The sequence below is a fragment of the Rhinoraja longicauda genome, chromosome 30, assembly GCF_053455715.1.
Source record: "Rhinoraja longicauda isolate Sanriku21f chromosome 30, sRhiLon1.1, whole genome shotgun sequence".
Classification (NCBI taxonomy): Eukaryota; Metazoa; Chordata; class Chondrichthyes; order Rajiformes; family Arhynchobatidae; genus Rhinoraja; species Rhinoraja longicauda.
This window is the reverse complement of record NC_135982.1, coordinates 24,641,129-24,664,379: the sequence shown is the minus strand read 5'-3', so window position 1 is coordinate 24,664,379 and position 23,251 is coordinate 24,641,129. Positions and strand designations below refer to the sequence as shown.

General features: G+C 44.5%; 3 protein-coding genes across 3 annotated transcripts in view; 1 reads left to right on the top strand and 2 right to left on the bottom strand.

The window, feature by feature from the left end:
- emc1 (ER membrane protein complex subunit 1) overlaps nt 1–4,211 on the bottom strand; it is a 30,091-nt gene extending 25,880 nt beyond the window's left edge. The window contains exons 1-4 of the mRNA XM_078425250.1: nt 4,055–4,211; nt 2,568–2,695; nt 2,389–2,454; nt 1,575–1,668 (exon numbers count right to left, since the gene is read on the bottom strand). Of these exons, the coding sequence (XP_078281376.1) occupies nt 1,575–1,668; nt 2,389–2,454; nt 2,568–2,695; nt 4,055–4,206 (440 nt within the window). The 5' untranslated portion in view covers nt 4,207–4,211. The remainder of the gene's footprint in view (nt 1–1,574; nt 1,669–2,388; nt 2,455–2,567; nt 2,696–4,054) is intronic.
- An 8-nt stretch (nt 4,212–4,219) lies between these two features.
- Nucleotides 4,220–9,260, top strand: mrto4 (MRT4 homolog, ribosome maturation factor). Its single transcript, XM_078425253.1, has 8 exons — nt 4,220–4,583; nt 5,256–5,314; nt 6,067–6,170; nt 7,786–7,867; nt 8,064–8,131; nt 8,230–8,381; nt 8,479–8,555; nt 8,898–9,260. The coding sequence occupies exons 1-8, from the start codon at nt 4,556–4,558 to the stop codon at nt 9,027–9,029; spliced, it is 702 nt and encodes a 233-aa protein (XP_078281379.1). The 5' UTR covers nt 4,220–4,555; the 3' UTR covers nt 9,030–9,260.
- An 845-nt stretch (nt 9,261–10,105) lies between these two features.
- akr7a3 (aldo-keto reductase family 7, member A3 (aflatoxin aldehyde reductase)) lies at nt 10,106–21,688 on the bottom strand. The gene is made up of 7 exons (XM_078425252.1): nt 21,403–21,688; nt 17,961–18,148; nt 16,626–16,730; nt 15,487–15,583; nt 12,046–12,145; nt 11,770–11,899; nt 10,106–11,260 (listed from the first exon to the last, which is right to left on the bottom strand). The coding sequence occupies exons 1-7, from the start codon at nt 21,662–21,664 to the stop codon at nt 11,099–11,101; spliced, it is 1,044 nt and encodes a 347-aa protein (XP_078281378.1). The 5' UTR covers nt 21,665–21,688; the 3' UTR covers nt 10,106–11,098.
- Nucleotides 21,689–23,251: the final 1,563 nt, after the last annotated feature.

Sequence of the window (23,251 nt, the reverse complement as noted above, 5' to 3'; positions counted from 1 at the left end):
AAATAGTTTTACGGTGTCATTGTGTTTCTATTATGTTTTGAATCAAGAGGACTTTGAAATGTTCTCAGAAGCACATGAATTGCATTTTAGTGTGTCATTCACTCAACTTTTTTTGTAATAATAAACACTTCCTTCAACTTAATTGCCATTGTCGCTCAGAAGGCCAACATAACAATCCTGAATTTTATTTTACACGTTCAAAGTCCAAAAAATAATTAATGGTTAATATTGGGAAAAATCAATAGTCCTCTAATACAAAATATATCGACTCAGTATGACTTATTAGTTCAGTTGACCATTTGCCTGCATGGGTGATGAGCAGACTATTTTTAAGGGGCATCGTTGCATGATTTGCTCTCCCCCAATTTTACAGAAGAAACTTGGAAATTCAATGTTTATTCTTCTTAACATGAAGTTACCACTTTCCAGGAACACTCCACATACTAAATTACCATAATCCCACAAAATGCAAGTGCTAGTGACAACCTTTAACAGAATTGATGTACAGAGGGGTTCACGTGCATAGCTCACTGAAAATAGCAACACAGGTAGATAAAATGGCAACGGTTCAGGGCATAAAGTATAACAGTCAGTAAGTCATGTTGTAGCTTCACAGTACTTTGATTAGACTGCATTTGGAGTACTGTGTGCAGTTCTGGTTGTCCCATTACGGGCGAATGTGGAGACTTTGGAGATGGTGCAAAAAAAGGTCTATCAGAATGCTGCCTTCAGTAGACAGAGTTGCTGCCTTACAGCGAATGCAACGCCGGAGACTCAGGTTCGATCCTGACTACGGGCATCATCTGTACGGAGTTTGTACGTTCTCCCCGTGACCTGCGTGGGTTTTCTCCGAGATCTTCGGTTTCCTCCCACACTCCAAAGACGTACAGGTATGTAGGTTAATTGACTGGGTAAATGTAAAAATTGTCCCTAGTGTGTGTAGGATAGTGTTAATGTACGGGGATCGCTGGGCGGCGAGAACTCGGTGGGCCGAAGGGCCTGTTCCCGCGCTGTATCTCTAAATCTAAAAAAAATCTAAATCTAGAACGTGTGGCCACACGGTGTGGTTGAACAAACTTGGATTGTTTTCTCTGAACCACGAGAAGCTGAGGGGAGACCTCACTTAAGTTCATTAAATTCTGAGAGACATAGTCAGAACGTTTTTCCCAGGGTGGAAATGTCAAATATTCGAGGGGATAGGGAGTAAGCTTAAAGGAAATGTTTGGGGCAATTTTGTTTTTACGCACCCCGGACGGTGGATATCTGGGACGCGCCGCCAGAGATGATGCCGAAACCATATAATGTAGTGACATGGGAAGGGCTTTTAAATAGACGCAGGGAATGGAGGAATGTGGATCACGTGCAAGGAGAAGGGATTAGTATAAGCAGGTGTCAAGTTTCATACGGACGTCATGGGCCAAAGGGCCTATTCCTGATATATTATTCTGTGCTGCATGTTAATTTAAAATAAAAAACTCACAAATGCAAATTAATTGCTTCAGGTGACTTACTCCTGAGATTTTATTTCCATAATATCATTGGCTATCAATCCTATCGAGACATGACGTTCTCACCTGCCAACTTCCAACAGAAATTCCCAGTTCAAACCACCAACGTTCGTATCCCATGAGCGTAACATTCGCCCTCCTCCCGACACGGCCACTGCATCTGTGGTAAAATGTAAGAACTTGCTCAGAATCCTTTAAAATCTCTCTTAAATATTTAAACTAATGCTTAAGAAAATAACTGCAGATGCTGGTACAAATCAAAGGTATTTATTCACAAAATGCTGGAGTAACTCAGCAGGTCAGGCAGCATCTCGGGAGCTGCCTGACCTGCTGAGTTACTCCAGCATTTTGTGAATAAATACCTTCGATTTGTACCAGCATCTGCAGTCTGAAGAAGGGTCTCGACCCGAAACGTCACCCATTCCTTCTCTCCCGAGATGCTGCCTGACCTGCTGAGTTACTCCAGCATTTTGTAAACTAATGCTTAAATTAGTTAACATAATCCAGCAAACAAACAAATCCATTGTACGTTCGGCACAGACATTGTGGACCAAAGGTCCTTTTCATGTGCGACACGGTTCCATGTAACCCTGACAGTGTAGTTAAATTCATTTTCAAATTATTCCTTCCAACATTTTGTTTTTCATTTCCCACAAAATTAAAATTCAGTACACTGGAAATGTCAAGATTGAACTCCACCAAAACTACATTCCATGGAAGTATTTCAATCTGGTGATCAGATTGCGAAAAACTCAGTGATTTTACAACAGAATGAAATAATCTCACAAAATAAATATGGATTGTCTGAAACTGGAACCATTGAAGCGTCTTTGGGACTTGACAAATGCTTGGAGAAAAAAAATGGATGATGTTCACTCACCCTGCCCATAAAATAACAACAGATCCACATCCCCCTCGGGACCTTCTTTATCCACCTGACGCCAGACTGCAAAAGAAAAGAAAAAACAAGGCTGGAAAAGGTGACAGTTTACAATCTAGAAGAAAAGATGGCTTACAATGAAGCTAATTATTGCAATATCGGCTCCAAATCACACTCACGGATCTCCCCAGTCTTCAAGTTGAAAGAAGCGATCACATTATTCTCCGTTACAACCACAAGCTTCTTTGAGCTCTGCGTAGGTGTATCAAAATATACAAATCGGGGTTTCCCAACATATTGATGTCTCCTTAAAGGATTAAAACAGAAACAATACAGAAATTGAATGGAGATAAAGTACTGCTCAGGTTATGAAGTACCTTTATGAAGTAATAATAGGAACATGGACATTAAGTCAATATGCCATTTGCCCCATTGTGCCGGTATCGGTCTTTGGAAGAGCAATCCTTTCCGTACTATTTCTAAATTTTCTAACTCCTATTCGAAAATTGCCATTCCTCTGGAAACCTGTGCATTTCAGGCCAACATGACACACTGTAACAAAAACACTAATCGATTGCATCTTCACTGGGAACTATAGCTCATTGAGCAAAACACAAAGTGCTGTAAGATCTCAGTCAGGTAGCATCTACTATACAGGTTATTAATTTTTTTTAAATATATTATCTACATGTATTGCATTTACAGGTCTGTTAAGCTGCTGTCAGAAAGAATGTCACTGGTCCATCATCAGTACATATGGCAATTAAACACTCTTGATTCCTAGCCTACTTTCTGGTCTCTCTGTTCCAAAAGACCATGCAAAATTGTACACAGGAAACACAAGGAACTGCAGAGGGTGGAATCTTGAGTAAACCACAAAGCACTGAGGAAACTCAATGGGTACAGCAGCATCTGGGGAGGAAATGCATTGGCGACAGGACCCTTCTTCAGATTGAAAGAGGGTACCGTCACACACTTTATGGAGCTACTTCGCTCCAGTCAAGAGCATGTTTAATTGTCACCTGTACCGACAACGGAACAATGACATTCTTCATGTGTAGGAAGGAACTGCAGGTGCTGGTTTACATAGAAGATAGACCCAAATTGCTGGAGTAATTCAGCACGATAGACAGCATCTCTGAAGAGGAGAAATGAGCGACGTTTTTCGACCCGAACATCACCCATTCCTTCTCTCCAGACTTGATTCCTGTCGCGCTGAGTTACTCCAGCATTTGTGTCTATCTTCAATGACATTCTCACATGTAGCAGCTTCACAGGCACGTAAACACTTGGGAAGGGGATGCTTCGGCAGCGGGACCCTCCTTCAGATTGAAGAACCCTGTCGACTGTCCATTTCCTCCACATATGCTGTCCGAACCGCTGAGGTCTTCCAGCACTTAAGTGTATTACAAAATCGTACAATGGGGTTCATGTCACCGCGCATTCGACTTTCTGAAATGTTTCAAGGCTTTATTGCTGACTTGTGTCGGGGGTGAGTTGGTGTGACTTCCAGTTAACCGGTGTGGACCAGCAGAGCCGCCCTGACCGGTCTATCTCCACAGCACCGGCTCCCGCCGCACCGGCCACTCGCAGCCTCGCCTCCCAATTACTGCCGTGTCCCTGCCTCCCCGCAACACCGCGGCGATATCTCCTCACAGCGACTCACCAGTCGAACTTCCCGACCTGATCTTCATAAATCGCCTCTGAAAACTCAAAGAGAGAGAGAAGGAACCAAACGCTACAGAAAACCACCATCACTGCTCGGTCCTCCAGTATCCCAGCATGCACGGGCGCCAGGGACCTCCAGTATCCCAGCATGCACGGGCGCCCGGGACCTCCAGTATCCCAGCATGCACGGGACTCCCAGCGGCGAACACCGACCAACGTTTAAATCCGTCTAAGACATTTAACGCTGCTTGTAGATTTTAATTCTAGATGAAATAATAAACGACGTGTTGCATCAAAGTCTAACTCAACAGTTTCATCGCAAATATTGGAGAGGATCTCAGATAGTGGAGTAGGCGGCGGCCACACGAGGCGCTGACGGCGGAGTAGGCGGCGGACACACGTGAGGAGGCCGACAGCCCGGGCCGGTCGTGGTCAACGCGGCCGGTGACAGCTCCAGACTCAACAGGCGCGCCACTGGGCACCTGCAGCAGGCACCGCCATGCCGCGATCCCGGCGGGACAAGCGGGGTAAGAGCGCGACCCGAGAGACCACCGATGCCGGACTCGTGAGCGGAGTGTTGGGGGAACTTTGCGTGTGCACAGACGCAGCGGGCTGAGCCGCTGCCTCGCAGCACCCGAGACCCGGGTTCGATCCCGACCTCGGATGCTGTCGGACCGCGTGGGTTTCCTTCAGGTGTTCCGGGTTTCCTTCAACATCCGAAAGACGTGCGGGGTCTGTAGGTTAATTGTCCCTCTCTGTAAAGTGTCCCTAGAGTGAATGAGAAACTAATGTGAACTGGTGATCGATGGTTGGCGTGGGCATAAGGGCCTGTTTACATGCCGTTTCTCCAAACTAAAAGTCGTATCGGGACGACCCAAAGATCAGTCTGAAGAATAATTTTACAAAATAAGAAAGTTTCAACCAAAATTAAATCTAGTTTTTATTTGGTCTTTGTGGAGTGTTGATCATCGTTGTTTTTTGAATATCTTTCATTCATTTGTTCTATGTACCTTCTATGTTTCTCTTTCCCATGACTGTCTGAAGGAGGGCCTTGACTCAAATGTCACCTATTCCTTTTCTCCAGAGATACTGCCCGACCCACTGAGTGACCTACCAGTTTTTTATGTCAATCTTCTATTTGGTCTCTAAGTCTGTTGATTAAATCGCTGTATTAACACAAACTATTTTTATTTCTCCAGTTTCTTTGACCAAAACAACTAAGAAGGGATTACAGGTTAAACAGAGCTTAATCGAAGAGGTGAGTCTACAATTAATAGGAACCATTCAGACCTCTCCTATTATATTTTCTGTTTCCATCCTCTTGGCCACATACTAGGTTCCGTCCGGCACGTCGCTCCTGTGGAAATGGCTCTCCACCCGCTTCTCATTCTTGCCCTCACTACTTACAGAAACAAATCCAGCCAGCATATTTTGTTGTTGATTGAAACTAGTTTAAAAATACGTGAATACAATGATGTCCAATAGTTCCCACAATAGTTGATCTTAAAGTAAATTAACAACTATGTACATGATGTATCCTTTTAAAATATACACCGAAGAAAATATACTAAATGTTTTCCTCTTTCCCCATCCCCAGCTCTGAACCTCCCCGTCATTCTTCTTCATATCATATCATCATATCATATCTATACAGCCGGAAACAGGCCTTTTCGGCCCTCCAAGTCCGTGCCGCCCAGTGATCCCCGTACATTAACACTATCCTACACCCACTAGGGACAATTTTTACATTTTACCCAGCCAATTAACCTACATACCTGTACGTCTTTGGAGTCATCCTGACTCCATCTCCATTTATTAAGTAGTATTTATTGCAGTGCCACTCAATTGCATCATAGCAAAAACGTAAATAAAATATTTGGAAATGTAAGATGCTGTTGTTTAAGATTAATTATTACGTAAGCATTTAACACAAAATTTCCATTAAGCTGCCAGCGTGGACAGTTTGTTATCCTTGTTACTGACACCTGTTTGCAATTTTCTTTTTTTAAGTTACGAAAATGTGTGGACACCTACACAAACCTCTTTGTCTTTTCTGTTCAAAACATGAGAAATAACAAACTGAAGGATATGCGATGTGCCTGGAAACACAGCCGGTGAGCTACGAGAGATTTTTTTCCTTAATTATTCTGGATGATGAAGTCACTTAACATGGGAACCATACCTGTGTTGGTTAGCTCACTTGTCATGTGGAAAATGAATTTTACGATTCTCTGAATGCATTCAAGAGAGAGAGCTAGTTAGAGCTCTTAAGGATAGCAGAGTCAGGGGGTATGGGGAGAAGGCAGGAACGGGGTACTGATTGAGAATAATCAGCCATGGTCACATTGAGTGGTAGTGCTGGCTCGAAGGGCCGAATGGCCTACTCCTGCACCTATTGTCTATTGAGTCCCCTTGAGCATATTCTGCCATTCAGTTCCATCATAGCTGATCTGTGTCGACAACGCACCAAATGTAGGGACCATACTTGCATGGTTTTCATCCAATTGTAACCAGAAAATCATCAAAATGTTCCTGAGCATGTACAATTTTATTTTTGTGCCTTCCTGGGATTGACGTTTGATTCCCATGTCCATTTCTTCTCTGCAGGCTGTTCCTTGGCAATATTGTCAAAAGCATGGTGATTTTCTGCATGTGTGCTGGTGACCCTCAGCTCTATACACACTTGACTCTGTTGTCCCATTTCTTGCATGACGTCCAGTCGTTGATTAAACAAAAGGCCACCTTCCACGTTGCATGATTCTGTAATTCTGAGCTGTTTCTCCATGCCCATTTTCAACTTTCATTGCTTACCCTGTTTGATACTCTGTGAGGCTATATTAAAGCCCGTTTGAATTAAATTAATTCCATTTATTCACCTTGGTTCTATAACCTTTGTTAGATTATTAAGTGGGTTAATCAATCTGTTTTCTAAATCTCTATGCCCCTTCCTAATTCCTAGATCACTATTAATACTCGAATGTAATTAACTCTTGCCTCGTATTTCTTCATGCTACCCCACAATTAATTCTATTTGCCCTGTAACTTTCTCTTTCCTTCTATTTTAAGCCACTAAAATGATTGTCGACAAACTTGCATGTAGTGGCTTCCTACTTCAATTTTTATGTTGAGAAACCAAGTGTCCAATACAGTCAGTTCCCTGAGGCCTTCCACCTCCTAGGTTTAGGTTTTACGATTATCATGTGTAATGAGGTACAGGAAAAGCTTTGCGTTGCATGCTAACCAATTCTCTATCACTATGTTGCATGCTAATCAATTCTCTATCACTGGAGTTTACTTGTCAATTCTGTAATCATACCAATGTGATTTAGTTTAGTTTAAGGATACAGTGTGGAAACTGGCCCTTCGTCCCACCTACCAGCGATCCCCGCACATTAATCCTCTCCCACACACGCTGGGGGCAATTTACACTTATACCAAGCCAATTAACGTACAAACCTGAGATAGATACAAAAAGCTGGAGTAGCTCAGCGAGACAGTATGTGTTTGGGTTGTGGGAGGAAACCAAAGTTCTCGGGGGAAAACCCACGCGATCACGGGGAGAATGTACAAACTCCATACAGACAGCGCCCGTAGTCAGGATTGAACCCGAGTCTCTGGCGCTATAAGGCAGCAAATCTACCGCTGCACCTCTGTAATCTATGTTTCTATAAGCTCTCTTTTATGCCCTTATGAAAAGATTTCAAGATATTTTCTGTTGTACTTGTGCAGGTTCTTCTTTGGTAAAAATAAAGTGATGGTGGTGGCTCTGGGAAAAGGATCAGCAAATGAATACAAGGATGGTTTACACAAGGTGAGCTCTTGACAACTGCCCGTGTACTGAATTGTTCAATGTATTTTGGCAGTACAATGGGTAAAGCTTTGAGGTTGATGGGGTTTATTTTTGTCATTTGTCACCCTAAAGCTTTGCCTTTGTTTCTCTGACCTGTTGAATGTTTGGAGCATCAGCAATATCTGGCATTGTCTCAAAAATTTTCTTCCCTTTGTAGGTCAGTGCACAATTGGAAGGTGAAGTTGGTCTCCTGTTCACTAATCGCACAAAGGCAGAGGTGATTGAGTAAGTTTCTTGATTTTCTTACTTTCTTTGACATACAATGTGCTCCTGTTCTTTTTATCATGCCTCTGCCAACGCGCTCTCCGCATCTTGATCAACAGGTGGTTTGCTCAGTATTCAGAGTCTGATTTTGCACGGTCTGGGAACAAAGCTACGGCGGCCATTACACTTGATGCTGGGCCACTACCACAGTTCACTCACTCCATGGAGCCACAATTACGGCAACTTGGTTTACCGACCACGCTGAAGAAAGGTGCAGTAATGATAAAGATTGACCTTTGACACGTGGGGAGTATTTGATGAAGTTGATTATTTGATTAAAGATGTCAATTCATGTGATTGTCTTCTAGGTGTCGTGACATTGTTGAGTGATTATAACGTATGTAAAGAAGGTGCCTCACTGACACCCGAGCAAGCACGCCTACTGGTTAGTACTTTTATTTCAAATTTTGGCTTTTAATTTGTGGAATTACCGCAGCAGACGGCTGAAAAGCATGAATGAGGTGAACCCGAGGGATTTTTAATTTAGTTTCTGGTTTAATTGAGGGCAGGGTTTTTCACAAATCTTTCTACAATAATCTTATTCGGCTATAGTATTCACCAAAAGAACACCAGCACTCCTGCACCCACCCATTAAGATAACACATCAATATGTAGAAAAAAATGTCTTCCCAGTTCAGAGCATTTCTAAATGTTGAGCATCCAAACACGAAATAATACTGGAATGAGGAATTTTTCAAGACTTTTGTACTATTTGGTTGTCTTCCAGAAACTCCTTGGTATTGAGATGGCCACATTCAAAGTGACAATGAGCTGTCTGTGGAACTCCAAGACTGGTGAATTTGAACAACTTGCTGTGACTGATGATGGAAAAACCAAAGATGTGGCAATGGATGCCTAGCAAGGAAATCAAGGGTTTTGTCCTATGCTTGACTTCTGTTAAAGTGACTGAACAATACTCTACATGAGAGAAGAATTGGTGGAAACCAACTTCAGTGCAATTTATCTAATAAAAATGTTGAAACATAACAGACTTTTGGTTGAATCTCACAAGTGAAGCAATAATGACTTTTGTACTGGCATCTGGGTAATTTAACAATAAAGCACATCAATGATTATAGAAAGAAAATCTCTTCAATGCATTTGAGGACTTTGCACCCAATGGATGCTTCTGAAATGTAGTCACAGTTGTAAGCAGCAACTGATGTAGACAACAATATACCATGGTCAGAAAGCAAAATGTGGAGACTTGTCCTTGAGTGATCTTTCAATGTCCTTGTAGCAATGAACCAGATAGGACCTCCACAGGTACAATGTTCCATCTATAACAGTTGAGTGCCATTTTGCAACAAAATGCGAGTCACAATTGTGCTCCAATCCTGAATGCGTGTCATATGAATGAGTCACAACTGCCTTAATATCAATTTTCTACTATGTATGTATGAATGACCAGTCACTATCATTAGAAGTTTCTAGATCCACATGCAAATGCCAGTACACTTTACTCCACAACTGAAAGGCTTAGAGTGATACTGTACAGTCAGGAAAGTAGGTGTATAGGTGACCTGCTTAAGGCTGCACCGTGGCATTGGTAAACGTGCCGCCTCAGAGTCAGAATCCCGGGTTCGATCCTGACCTACAGAGTTTGTACGTTCTCCCTATGAGTGTCGGTTTTCTCCAGGTGCTCCGGTTTACTCCCACACGCCAAAGATATGCAGGTTTGTAGGGTAATTGGCTTCTGTCAATTATCTATTATGTACGATAGAACTAGCGTACGGGTGATTGTTGGTTGGCGTGAGCTAAAGGGCCTGTTTCCACACTATATCTGTAAAGTCTAAACCTCAAAGGGTGAACTATAGATTTGAACAAACTGTAAAATAATAATCACCAATTTCTGTGCATTGATCTTGTTTGATTAAATCATCCTGGTGGGAAGGAGAAAACAACTGATATCAAATGCACAAAGTGAATCAATTGTTTTTATTCAAGCAAACAACCCAAATATAATGTGTTGCCAACAATTTTGATTCTACATGTTCTATTCAGGGGCACCCCATCAGCTATATGCTGTAGTAATTAAGTTACCTAGAATTTTTGTCCCAGGGTGGGATTCTAAGTGATTTTGGATTACAGACCCCAGCCAGCCAGTCCTCATTCTGTTATTTTTCAATGCAGCTCAGCAACATCCAAGGGTCAAGACACCTGAACAGAACTCGCTGCTATCAGGCTCCTTAAACTACACTCAGCTCATGGAATGTATTCCCTTTACCAGGTTAGACTTTTTAAATTCCTATTTCAATTAGTGGTCCATGTTATCTGGCATGCCATCCACCTGCCATGTCTCAACTCTAGCTCAGCAAACTGAACCCTTGGCTGGAGGTGGAGTATGTGACCTGGCCCACAGCTTGATTGATGGTGTATTTTCCTGTGGCAATGATTCTCAGCTATCCCCATTTTGGGGGCAAGAGTTCAGACCAAGGCAAAAACTATTGGTGAGAAAATTATAATTTCTAATCTGTCTGCTGGAAACTAAAATGTCAAATTAAAAATATCTTTACCACTGTCTTTATTTAAATTGCTTGCCCCAGAATTTTGGTAAAAGAAGACATGAGCACAACATTTCTTCCCACTCCACCCCAATCCGTGTTGAACTTGATTGAGCCAGAGACCCCATTGTTTTCCGGTGTCTCCCTCAACCGGAGGCATCTTGTCACTCGGGGGTTGCAGTGTGCTGACAAGGCTTGTCTGAGCTGGGCTGGATTACTGATCAACAGAACCGCCTGGCAATGCAAAGGCTGGGCAGCTCCATCTCCCAGCACTAAGGGGCATCATCAGTGAGTGGAATGTGGCTGGCTCAGTAAATGGCAGGCCACTCCACGCATCCAGCCACCTTCCAAATGAAAACAAATGTAAGTACTCCTATAACTCAGCATTTAGATTGGAAGATTCAGCCCAATTTTTAGTCTTGATTTATCGAAAATAATTTGGGCAATCATGTGCGACAAGTTTCCAAGCTTCATTGAAGGCATCGACTACTGATGAAGCAAGTGGTCCTTCCTCAGAGGCAGTCAAGTTCTGTTGAAGCTGTTCCATTGATGATATCCCAAGGATAACACCATCCCCAAGATCTCCCTGATGGAAAGAGAGGAGCATTATTAATAAATGAATGGGGGAAATAGTGAATAAACTGGGCAAATCTATACATAATCATCAATTTAAATATTAGTGATCAAGTAGTGAAAAGTTTTTAGTGTTCATGGTGAGATTTTCTCTACATTAGAGAAACTAAGCACATTGTATGACCTCTTTATCGAGCACCATTCAGTTTACAAATCCATCTGGTTAACATTGGGTTCACCTCACCCTTGCCTTGGAGATATTGTTTATTTTATCCATCCTTCGCCCACCCTCTCTGCAACTTAAACCCAGCTCGTTTTCTTACTTTGCCAGTCAGATGAAGGGTCTTTGAGCTAAAACATTAACTTTCCTTCTCTTTCCACAGATGCAACCTGACCTGTCGCGAGTTTCCAGTATTTTCTGTTTTTGCTACCGATTTCCACATCTGCATTTTTTAAATGTTCAAATCTTTTCCCGGTCAGTTGTAATTTAATATGTTGATATTTGCTTTGCTGAATCTGTACCTGAAGCTTTGAATGGTGATATGCCCATCGTAATGCTGCTGATGTCAGGCTTGTCTTCCCATACCCATAGGTTTCATCTATTGCTTTCTTCACCAAATCTATGGCTTGGAAATGATGCTCCTTCCAGTACCTGAACAACAGTGGACAGCAGATAAGATTATGCAAGGGGAATCAGGAAAGTTGCAAAACTTTGGATGCGATGCCAAACAACTTGGTCTCACCATAAGGAAGCATACAATCTTAAGTGTAATGAATGTAGAAAACCAGCAAACTCACCTGTTTCTGTACGCTTCGGCCCAGTTGTTACCAAAGAAGCGACCAGTGGGTTGTTTCTCAAACTTGTCCTCAAACTGATATTTCCCAGTCAGCAGCCCACCTGCACCAATGAGACAGTTACTACCATTCTACAGGGTACACGTCCCTTCCGACCCAAACCACCCCATCCCCGGGCACTTTCCCCAGCAACCGCAGGAGATGCAACACCTGTCCCTTTACATCCCCCCTCAACTCCATCCAAGGACCCAAACAGTCTTTCCAGGTGTGACAGAGGTTCACCTGCACCTCCTCCAACCTCATCTACTGTATTCACTGCTCGAGATGTCAACTTCTTTACATCGGTGAAACCAAACGCAGGTTCGGCGATCGTTTCACTCAACACCTTCGCTCAGTCCGCATTAACCAACCTGATCTCCCAGTGGCTGAGCACTTCAACTCCCCCTCCCACTCCCAGTCTGACCTTTCTGTCATGGGCCTCCTCCAGTGCCATAGTGAGGCCCACCGGAAATTGGAGGAACAGCACCTCATATTTCGCTTGGGCCGTTTGCAGCCCAGCGGTATGAACATTGACTTCTCCAACTTTAGATAGTTCCTCTGTCCCTCTCTTCCCCTCCCCTTCCCAGTTCTCCCTCTATCTTCCTGTCTCCACCTATATCCTTCCTTTGTCCCGCCCACCTGACATCAGTCTGAAGAAGGGTCTCGACCCGAAACGTCACCCATTCCTTCTCTCCTGAGATGCTGCCTGACCTGCTGAGTTACTCCAGCATTTTGTGAAATAAATATCTTCGATTTGTACCAGCATCTGCAGTTATTTTCTTACACCATTCTACAGGGTCTCACCGCCAACCCCCAAGAGCCGGGCATTCTCTGCACTCAGTGAGTTTCAAAATGAGGCCTGAATGAACCCGACCACCATCTTGTGAAAAACACAAAGGTGCTGAAGTAACTCAGTGGGTCAGGCAGCATCTGTGGAGGGAATGGATATGCGAAGAGGATCCTGACCCGAAATGTCATTATCCATTCCCTCCACCTATGCTGCCTGACCTACTGAGTTGCCCCAGCACTTCATGTTTTGCTCAGGATTCCAGCATCTGAAGTTCATTTTGTGAAGATTTGCACCCCATTTTCCTCCTCCCCAATTCACCTCAGGGGCGATCCTTCACTGAGTAATGGAGGGGTAGGCTGCTGTTGTTTGATGAATGCACATGCACTTGCAAGCCTCCACAAAGACTTCACTACTGTACGGTGGGGGGGGAAATCGAACAGCTCAGACCAAGGTGGAGGTGTGGGTGTGCTCAGCTATTGTATTTTGAGCTACTGAGAAATCTTTTCCAAACATCCGTATTGTGCAGCAGGGCTGGAAAATTCACATGGAACTTTGTCAAAAGTCACGTTTTTCTGAACAATCCCTGTTCCAGGCGTACACTGGCCCTATCCCTGAACTCTATCTCCATTACATTGATGACTGCATCGGTGCTACCTCCTGCACCCATGCAGAACCTATGGACTTCATCAACTTCCCCACCAATATTCATCCTGCACTCAAATTTACTTGGACCATCTCCGACACCTCCCTCCCCTTTCTTGATCTCTGTCTCCATCACAGGAAATAGACTCTTGACTGACATCTATTGCAAACCCACTGACTCCCACAACTATCTCAACTACACTTCTTCCCACCCTGCAGCATGCAAAGACTCTATCCCCTACTCCCAATTCCCCCGTCTATGCCCAAGATTAGGTGTTCCATACTAGAACATCCGAGATGTCCTCATTCTTAAGGGAATGGGATTTCCCCTCTCCCATCATAGATGAAGCCCTCACTCGTGTCTCCTCGGTACCCCGCAGCGCTTCCCTTGCTCACCCTCCCCCTTGTCGCAACAGAGACAGTCTCCCTAGTCCTTACCTTCCACCCCATCAGCCTTCGCATACAATACATAATCCTCAGAAATTTCCACCACCTCCAATGGGATCCCGCCACTAGCCTCATTTTCCCATCGCCATCCCTTTCCGCCTTCCGCAGAGATCGTTCCCTCCGCAACTCCCTGGTTAATTCCCTATTTCCCACCCAAACCACCCCCTCCCCAGGTACCTTCCCCTGTAACTGCAGAAGATGCAAGACCTGTCGCTATACCTCCTCCCTCGACTCTGCCCAGGGACCCTGACAGCAGAGCTGTGGAGTCGGAGTAATTGTGGTGCTGCTGGAGTTGGAGTCGAAGTCGGATACACAAGAAATCAGGTAGTAAGAATCGGGTATTTTGGGTATCGACTCCAGCACAGCCCAGGGCTGTGGAGTCGGAGTCATGGAGTTGGTCGGGGTTGGAGCAATTTTGGTGCTGCTGGAGTCGGATACACATGAGATCAAGGAGTCAAGGAGTCAGAGTCGGGTGTTTTGGGTATCGACTCCACAGCCCTGCCTGACAGTCCTTTCAGGTTAGGCAGAGGTTCATTTGCAGCTCCTCCAACCTCATCTACTGTATCCATTGTTCAAGATGTGGGCTCTTATCCATCGGCGAGACCAAATGCAGACTGGGCGATCGTTTCGGGGAACACCTTCGCTCAGCCCGCCTGAACCAACCTGATCTCCCGTTTGCTGGACATATCAATTCTCCTTCCCATTCCTACACAGACATTTCTGTCCTCGGTCTCCTCCATTGTCAAGTGAGACTAAACGCAAATTGGAGGAACAGCATCTCATATTTCGCTTGAGCAGCTTGCAGCCCAGTGGTATGAATATTGATTTCTCTCACTTCAGATAGCCCCAGCATTCCCTCTCTCTATCTGTCCCCCATCCAAGTCGCACTAACTTCTCATTTTCACCCTACAAACAGCTTACAAAGGCTGGTTTCCTTTATCATCGTTTCTTTTTTGCATATCTTTCATTCATTGTCCTTTATCTCTCCACATCACTGTCTATATCTATCGTTTCCCTTATCCCTAACCAGTCTGAAGAAGGGTCTCGACCCACAGTGTCACCCATTCCTTCTCTCCAGAGATGCTGCCTGTCCCGCTGAGTTACTCCAGCTTTTTGTGTCTATCTTACATTTTTCTATGTTCTGGTAAAGAGATGCAACAGGGAAACAGACCCTTTGCCCACCGTCCACACTGACCATCAAACCTCCATTCACATTAATCTTACACTAAACAAATCCAACTTTATTCTCTCCATATCACCAATTTCCACCAGACTCTACCACTCACCTACCCACCAGGGGGGGGTTTCCAGTGGCCTACCAACCCACACGTCTTTGGGATGTGGGGAAAAACCGGAGAAAACGTGTGCAGTCACAGGGAGAATATGCAAACTCCACACCCACTGCACTCGAGGTCAGGATCAAACCCGGGTCTCTGGTAGCTGCTCTACCTGCTGCACCACTGTGCCGCCCCACACATTCTGTTTAGACATGTCAAAAGGGCAACAAAAGTAAGATTCAACCATACCTGCTAGTGGATTGTAAGCATAAAATCTCATCCCTAGATAACGGAGACAGGGGATGAGCTCCACTTCTATTTGCCGGGTTATGGCGTTATACATGCCCTGCAAACAGAAGATAAAATGATTCCAGGCCAGACTCTTTATATTTGAGAAATATGCCATCACACGCCACTTGGCATGAATTACCCAGCCCCAGATATTTAGCTTGAGGTCAATCGATGAGCAATTACAATACACATATTCACTTAAACACAAGAGTTAAAGGTCAAAATAATTAGCACTGAACTAAGGAAATAGATATTTGAACAGGTGGCTCAGAACTCAATCAAAATATTGTTTTAAAAAATAAAATCGATACTGCAAATACTGAGTGAGTCAAAGAGCACTCGTGGAGTTAGGTTTTAGGCTGATGATCTTACAAAAAATGAAAGTTTTGAAATCAACCAGGCTCTAAATTTGCAGAGGAGCTGGAGGAGTGGATATGACAAAAATGTCTAGGATCGGGCGGAGGCGGAATGATACAGATGGTGGTGGTGTCTCCAGCTGAGAGAGGGTTATAGAGCTATACAACACAGAACCAGGCCCAGTAGCCCCACCCATCCACGCTGACAACGTTTCCTACCTGTGCTAGAGCTATTTGGCCCATATCCCTCTAAACCATTCATTTTCATGTACTGTCCAAAATTCTTTTTAAATTTGCAATCGCACCAATCTCTACCATTTCTTTCCAATTACCCACCACTCCATGTGCCCCTTGATTAGTATGGGTTTCAGGGGTTATGGGGAGAAGGCAGGAGAATGGGTTAAGGGGATAAGATAGATCAGTCATGATCTGCGGAATAGACGATGGGCCGAATGGCCTAATTCTGCTCCTATCACATGAAACATCTCAAACCATGTACAAAACTGGCAATAATCCATGTGGATCTATGGAAGGATGTAATGTGGCCCAGCTGCGTGAATAACTGGTCATGAAAAATCAGTCACCTGGAGCCATGGCTGCAGGCAAAGGCCAGAGTTCAAATTTCTAAAACAATTTTAAAAGTTTTTCTTGACAAATGCAGGAAAAAACATTGGACAAACACAACCGTGAGAGTCGTTCGCATAAGTCAAATCCTCCAAGAAGCTTTCACTCCTGACGCACCTGATAGACGGTGGGAAGAATCCAGTTGTTGTGTTTACAGATCGAATAGATCTCTGCCACCTCCCATGAAGTATAGTTGGAGAGGCCAAGTTCCTTAAATTTGCCCTAAAAAATAAGTTATTTTACAAAAAAAGCTAAAACCAAGAGACAAGACTGTTTAATTGTCATATGTGCCGACAACGAAATAGTGAAATTCTCATTTGCAGCATTTTAACAAGCTTGTAAACACAATACACATAAATAACATGTGAAGGAAGGAACTGCAGATGCTGGTTTACACCGAAGATAGACACAAAATGCTGGAGTAACTCAGCAGGTCAGGCAGCATCTCTGGATAGAAGGAATGGGTGACGTTTCGGGTCAGAACCCTTCTTCATACAGGTCTCGACCCAAAACGTCACCCATTCCTTCTATCCAGAGATGCTGTCTGTTCCACTGAGTTACTCCAGCATTTGGTGACTATTTTTACACACATATATCATATAATAAAGAAAAAATCAATAAAATAATTTCAATACGTGCAAAAAACCCACGTCCTTAGTACAATCAAACATAGTCCATAGTTCATGGTTGAACCAGATGTATCATTAACAGAAACCCTTCCATTACCACAAAACTAGATTAAACCTGCTTACCCCAAAATGGCTCAAAGCTTCTAAAATGCAATAAATTATTGAAAACCAGGAGTCTACTTTTCTTGCAAGGACCCAATAGGCAATGATGAAACAAAGATTTTTAATTGTGTTTGCTTCATTGAGAACTGCTGGCCATAGTATCTCTAAATATTCCTGTTTACTTCATGTCATGTAAAGGAATCATTAACCGAGCTACTGCAACAGTCAGGTAAATTGCCGAATGAGGTGAGTGGAACCTCCATCAGGCTATATTACTACAGCAATGTGGGCTATGGTAAGTCAGACTATTAGGTTAGCAATGGCATGATGTACCAACTGTTCCAACTCTATAAAGAGCAGCACAATGGTAGAGCTGCTGCCTCACAGCGCCAGAGACCCGGGTTCGATCCTGACCTCGGGTGCTCGCTGTGTGGAGTTTGCACGTTCTCCCCGTGAACACGTGGGTTTCCTCCGGGTGCCACATCCCAAGGATTTGTGGGTTTTGTAGGTTAATTTGCCTCTGTAATGTGTAGGATAGTGGATGAGAAGGTGGGATAACGGAACTAGTGTGAATGGGTGATCAATGGTCGACATGGATTTGATGGGCCGCAGGTGGGTTTCCACGCTGTACCTCTAAACTAAATTAAACCATATCCATGAAAAGCCGGGCCACCTGCATCTTCCACATCCTCTGCTTTAAACAGTAATCTCTGCATTGTACCTGTTGGTAAAGCTCTTGACAAGCAGCCAATGTTTCCGCAACTGGTGTCTCGTGATCTGGAGCATGGAGGTAAAGGATCTCAACACTCTTCCTTTGAAGGCGCTCCAACGACGTATTGAACTGACATCGAACACTGTCTGCTTTCAATGTCTTCCCATCCCATGGATTTACTTTGGTTGCGATCTTCACTGTACGATTCAGAAAAAAATAACAGAAAACCTAACATCCTCATTAACTTCTGGTTACATCGATTGACATAGAACTGGCATTGGAAATCACTCATAACTTAATGGGACTGCACAAATCCAACATATTTGGCTGCGATCTTCACTGTACGATTCAGAAAAAAATAACAGAAAACCTAACATCCTCATTAACTTCTGGTTACATCGATTGACATAGAACTGGCATTGGAAATCACTCATAACTTAATGGGACTGCACAACTCCAACATATTCTCCGGTGTCACAGCAAATGGGCGTTGCATAAGTGTGCACCACAATGCCAACCATGTCCGTGCCCCCGAAGCCCAAGAGCTGCACTGAGCCCACCAGTCCCTGGTGCCAAAGGACTACACAACCTGTCCAACCCCAAATCACCTAATCATCTGCTCAAACAGGCAGCTAGAAGAACCAAAATGAGCCTTGAGGTCCTTCTGCAGTTGTACAGGGCCCTAGTGAGACCGCACCTGGAGTACTGTATGCAGTTTTGGTCTCCAAATTTGAGGAAGGATATTCTTGCTATTGAAGGCGTGCAGCGTAGGTTTACTAGGTTAATTCCCGGAATGGCGGGACTGTCATATGTTGAAAGACTGGAGCGACTAGGCTTGTATACACTGGAATTTAGAAGGATGAGAGGGGATCTTATCGAAACATATAAGAATATTAAGGGGTTGGACACATTAGAGGCAGGAAACATGTTCCCAATGTTGGGGGAGTGCAGAACCAGGGGCCACAATTTAAGAATAAGAGGTAGGCCATTTAGAATGGAGATGAGGAAAATCTTTTTCAGTCAGAGAGTTGTAAATCTGTGGAATTCTCTGCCTCAGAAGGCAGTGGAGGCCAATTCTCTGAATGCATTCAAGAGAGAGCTAGATTGAGCTCTTAAGGATAGCGGAGTAAGGGGAGAAGGCAGGAACGGGGTACTGATTGGGAATGATCAGCCATGATCACATTGAATGGTGGTGCTGGCTCGAAGGGCCTACTCCTGCGTCTAAATGTCAATGGCAAGTCCAACAAAGTAAATGACATGCATTTTTACTTGTACATTAAAAGCAAAAGGGTAACCAGGGAGAAAGGATCACTCAAGGATAAAGGAGGGAATTTATGCTTAGAGGATGTAGGAGAAGTGTTTAACGTGTATTTTGCATCTGTATTCACCAAGAAAAAGGGCATGGTGGATAGTGAGAGCAACGTGGGGTATAACCAACATGCTAGGACAGTTAGAGAGCTGGAAAGTGATAGTATTGGATCTCTTGAAAAGCATTGTGGTGGATAAATCCCCAGGATTTGATGGGATCTATCTCAGATTGAGATAGGTAAGAGAGGAGATTGCAGGGACCTTGACAGAGATCTTTGTACCTTCTTTAGCCACACTGGAGATAACAAAGGACTGGCGACTACCCAAAGTAATTCCTATGCTGAAGAATGGAAGCAGCAATAATCTACGAAATTATATGCCAGTAAGCCTCACATCGGTAGTAGGGAAGCTTTTTAGATGATTCTTTGGGATAGGATTTATTTGCATTTGGAAGAGGATAGATAATTTGGAAGAGGAGGTTTTGGAGAGGGGGCAGAAGAGGTATACCAGAATGATGCCTGGATTAGAAATTATATTAGGAGTGGTTGGGACGAATTTGTATTGTTTGCTCTAAATTGTTGGAGGTTGAGAGGAAACCTAATATCAGGATATTACGATTGGGTAGACATACAGTAACCACCCCACCCCTCCCCACCAGGTTGAAATATCACAGACTAGACGGAATAGTTGAAGGTACGTGACGCAACATTTAAAGAATGTTGTGCGAGGCAAAAGTGCTTTTACACAGAGGATGGTGGGTGCCTGAAATGCACTGCCACACGGGTGGTGGAGGAGTGATATGATAGTGGCATTGAAGAGGCTTTTGGGTTGACATATGGCTATGCAGGAATGGAGGGATATGGATCAGGTGCGGGTGGAGATGTTTTTTAACGTGGCATCGTCGTGTTCAGCACGGACGTTGTGGGCCGAAGGGCCTGTTGTACTGTTGTGTGTGTTGTGCTGTTGTGTGTGTTGTACCGTTGTGTGTGTTGTACCGTTTAGTGTGTTGTACCGTTGTGTGTGTTGTACCGTTGTGTGTGTTGTACCGTTGTGTGTGTTGTACCGTTGTGTGTGTGGTACCGTTGTGTGTGTTGTACCGCTGTGTGTGTGGTACCGTTGTGTGTGTTGTACCGTTGTGTGTGTTGTACTGTTGTGTGTGTTGTACCGTTGTGTGCTGTTGTGCGTGTTGTGCTGTTGTGCATGTTGTACTGTTGTGCGTGTTGTGCTGTTGTGTGTGTTGTGCGTGTTGTACTGTTGTGCGTGTTGTACTGTTGTGTGTGTTGTGCTGTTGTGTGTGTTGTGCTGTTGTGCGTGTTGTACTGTTGTGCGTGTTGTGCTGTTGTGTGTTACTGTTGTGCGTGTTGTGCGTGTTGTGCGTGTTGTGTGTGTTGTGCTGTTGTGTGTGTTGTGCTGTTGTGTGTGTTGTGCGTGTTGTGCTGTTGTGTGTTACTGTTGTGCGTGTTGTGCTGTTGTGTGTTACTGTTGTGCGTGTTGTGCTGTTGTGCGTGTTGTGCGTGTTGTGCTGTTGTGTGTTACTGTTGTGCGTGTTGTACTGTTGTGTGTGTTGTGCGTGTTGTGCTGTTGTGTGTTACTGTTGTGCGTGTTGTGCTGTTGTGCGTGTTGTGCTGTTGTGCGTGTTGTGCGTGTTGTGCTGTTGTGCGTGTTGTGCTGTTGTGCGTGTTGTGCTGTTGTGCGTGTTGTGCGTGTTGTGCTGTTGTGCGTGTTGTGCTGTTGTGCGTGTTGTGCGTGTTGTGCTGTTGTGCGTGTTGTGCTGTTGTGCGTGTTGTGCGTGTTGTGCGTGTTGTGCTGTTGTGCGTGTTGTGCTGTTGTGCGTGTTGTGCTGTTGTGCGTGTTGTGCGTGTTGTGCGTGTTGTGCTGTTGTGCGTGTTGTGCGTGTTGTGCGTGTTGTGCTGTTGTGCTGTTGTGCGTGTTGTGCTGTTGTGCGTGTTGTGCTGTTGTGCGTGTTGTGCTGTTGTGTGTGTTCGCGTCCAGGTGGGCACAGCAGGGAAGGTTTCTATGTTAATCACGTTGGGTTGTAAGCTGGACAAGCGGAATGTGAGTTTAACTTGAGCGCGGACAGTGTGGGCCGCGCCACGCCGCGGGGCCTGTTGCTAGGGGCGTTGCTACCCCGGGCCCAGCTCACCTCCCGGGCCCAGCTCCAGGCCGCCGATGATCTGCTCCATGCGCCCCTCCGCGTACATGAACGCGCCGTCCAGCTCCACGTGCCCGCGCGCCGTGAACGCCTTCACCATGAGCGCGCTCTGCTCGGCGTCAGCGCGGCGCCCGAACTCCATGGTGCCGAGGACGGTGCGGGGCCGTGCCGCCATGCCGGCGCAGCTGGACATGAAGCGGTGAAGAAGCTGCGGCCGAATAGCCCTGCCGTGCGACAGAGCAGCTGTTAACATGGTGGAGTGGGCGGGAACCGGCCCCCGCCCGCCCTGACATTCCGCCAAACCTGCCCCCGGGCGCTTGTCATTTGCCTCGCCCAAATCCTGCAATGTTTTTCAATGATAAACAGTACACAAAATGCTGGAGTAACTCAGCAGGACAGGCAGAATCTCTGGAGAGAAGGAATGAGTGACCGGGCCGAGACTTCAGTGCACCAGCTCCTGCAATACTAGGCCTGTCAGTACTAGGCCTGTCAGTACTAGGCCTGTCAGTACTAGGCCTGTCAGTACTAGGCCTGTCAGTACTAGGCCTGTCAGTACTAGGCCTGTCAGTACTAGGCCTGTCAGTACTAGGCCTGTCAGTACTAGGCCTGTCAGTACTAGGCCTGTCAGTACTAGGCCTGTCAGTACTAGGCCTGTCAGTAAGACAAAAGGGTGAACATTCCCAGAACAGGAAAAACAGGATGGGGACTGCAGATGCTCGCATTTTTAGCAAAATACAAAGTGCTGGAGGAACTCAGTGGGTCAGGCAGCATCTGTGGAGTGAATGGATAGTCAACGTTTCGTGCAGGAGACACAAGGAACTGCAGATGCTGGTTTACAAAAAAAAAAAGATACAAAGCACTAGAGTAACTCAGCAGATCAGACCCAGAATATCACCTATCCATGTTCACCATAGATGTTGTAGATGCTGCATGACTCTTAGTTACTCCAGCACTTTGTGTCTTGTTTTGTATTAGGATACTTTTTCAGACTGAAAAGCCAGCTGAACATTCTCTCTACAAATATTGCCTGACCTGATGAGTTCCTCCAGCACTTTGTAATTTTCTTCAGAATTGTACCATGGGGTTCATGCCACCGTGCATTTGACATTTGATCAAAACACACAGTGCTGGAGGAACTCAGTGGGTCAGGTCAGACGATTAAGATTATTATTTCGCAAAGGACAAAGAGCAAATTAAAATGTAATCTACAAATTTGGGAATGCTAACTTCAATGGACTTGGGAAAGGGTAAAGTCGAAACAAGATTACTGTTTTACTAGCAAATGGAACAATTGGATTTTTTTTTTAAAGATAAATTTACATCACTAACTAGATGACATTCTAACAGAAAAAAAAGGTTGAACCAAAGCCAGAAATACCTGAAGGAAGGATATATACAAACTGATGGAACAAATAAAAGGATTATATGATGCATGTCACCTGAACAATAAAATTTAAAAAGGAAGATGAGTGAGGAAGGTAAAGAGGAAAATAAGACAAATAAATTACATTAGAATGTCTGTTAAAGAAAGCCATAAACTATCACAGGGTTAACACAGGGGTATAGTGGATTAAGGACCAAGCTGACAACATGGTAGAGAACAAAGTTAGAATATTGTAGGAAGGAGCTGCAGACTGAACATAGACACAAAAAGCTGGAGTAACTCAGTGGGTCAGACAGAAAAGATTAGATTATCACTTGTTCAAAGACAGTACAAGGCAACCACAGACCAGTTGGTTGAAATGGTGAGGAGGCTTTTAAAAACAATTAGGAAAAAAAATGCAGCATTGCAGAGACTGGTGTTAATAGAAGAGAGTCAGGACAGAATGTCAAACTTTGA

What these genes read in the sequence shown, in the direction of transcription:
- mrto4 (XM_078425253.1), top strand. Translation starts at nt 4,556, where the DNA reads ATGCCGCGATCCCGGCGGGACAAGCGGG. An exon ending in TGTGCCTGGAAACACAGCCG is followed by an intron (nt 6,171 to 7,785) that starts GTGAGCTACGAG and finishes GTACTTGTGCAG; the next exon opens with GTTCTTCTTTGGTAAAAATA. An exon ending in ACCGACCACGCTGAAGAAAG is followed by an intron (nt 8,382 to 8,478) that starts GTGCAGTAATGA and finishes ATTGTCTTCTAG; the next exon opens with GTGTCGTGACATTGTTGAGT.
- akr7a3 (XM_078425252.1), bottom strand. Translation starts at nt 21,664, where the DNA reads ATGTTAACAGCTGCTCTGTCGCACGGCAGGGCTATTCGGCCGCAGCTT. An exon ending in CCTGGAGCTGGGCCCGGGAG is followed by an intron (nt 18,149 to 21,402) that starts GTGAGCTGGGCC and finishes TGAATCGTACAG; the next exon opens with TGAAGATCGCAACCAAAGTA. An exon ending in TTCTTCCCACCGTCTATCAG is followed by an intron (nt 15,584 to 16,625) that starts GTGCGTCAGGAG and finishes TTCTGTTTGCAG; the next exon opens with GGCATGTATAACGCCATAAC.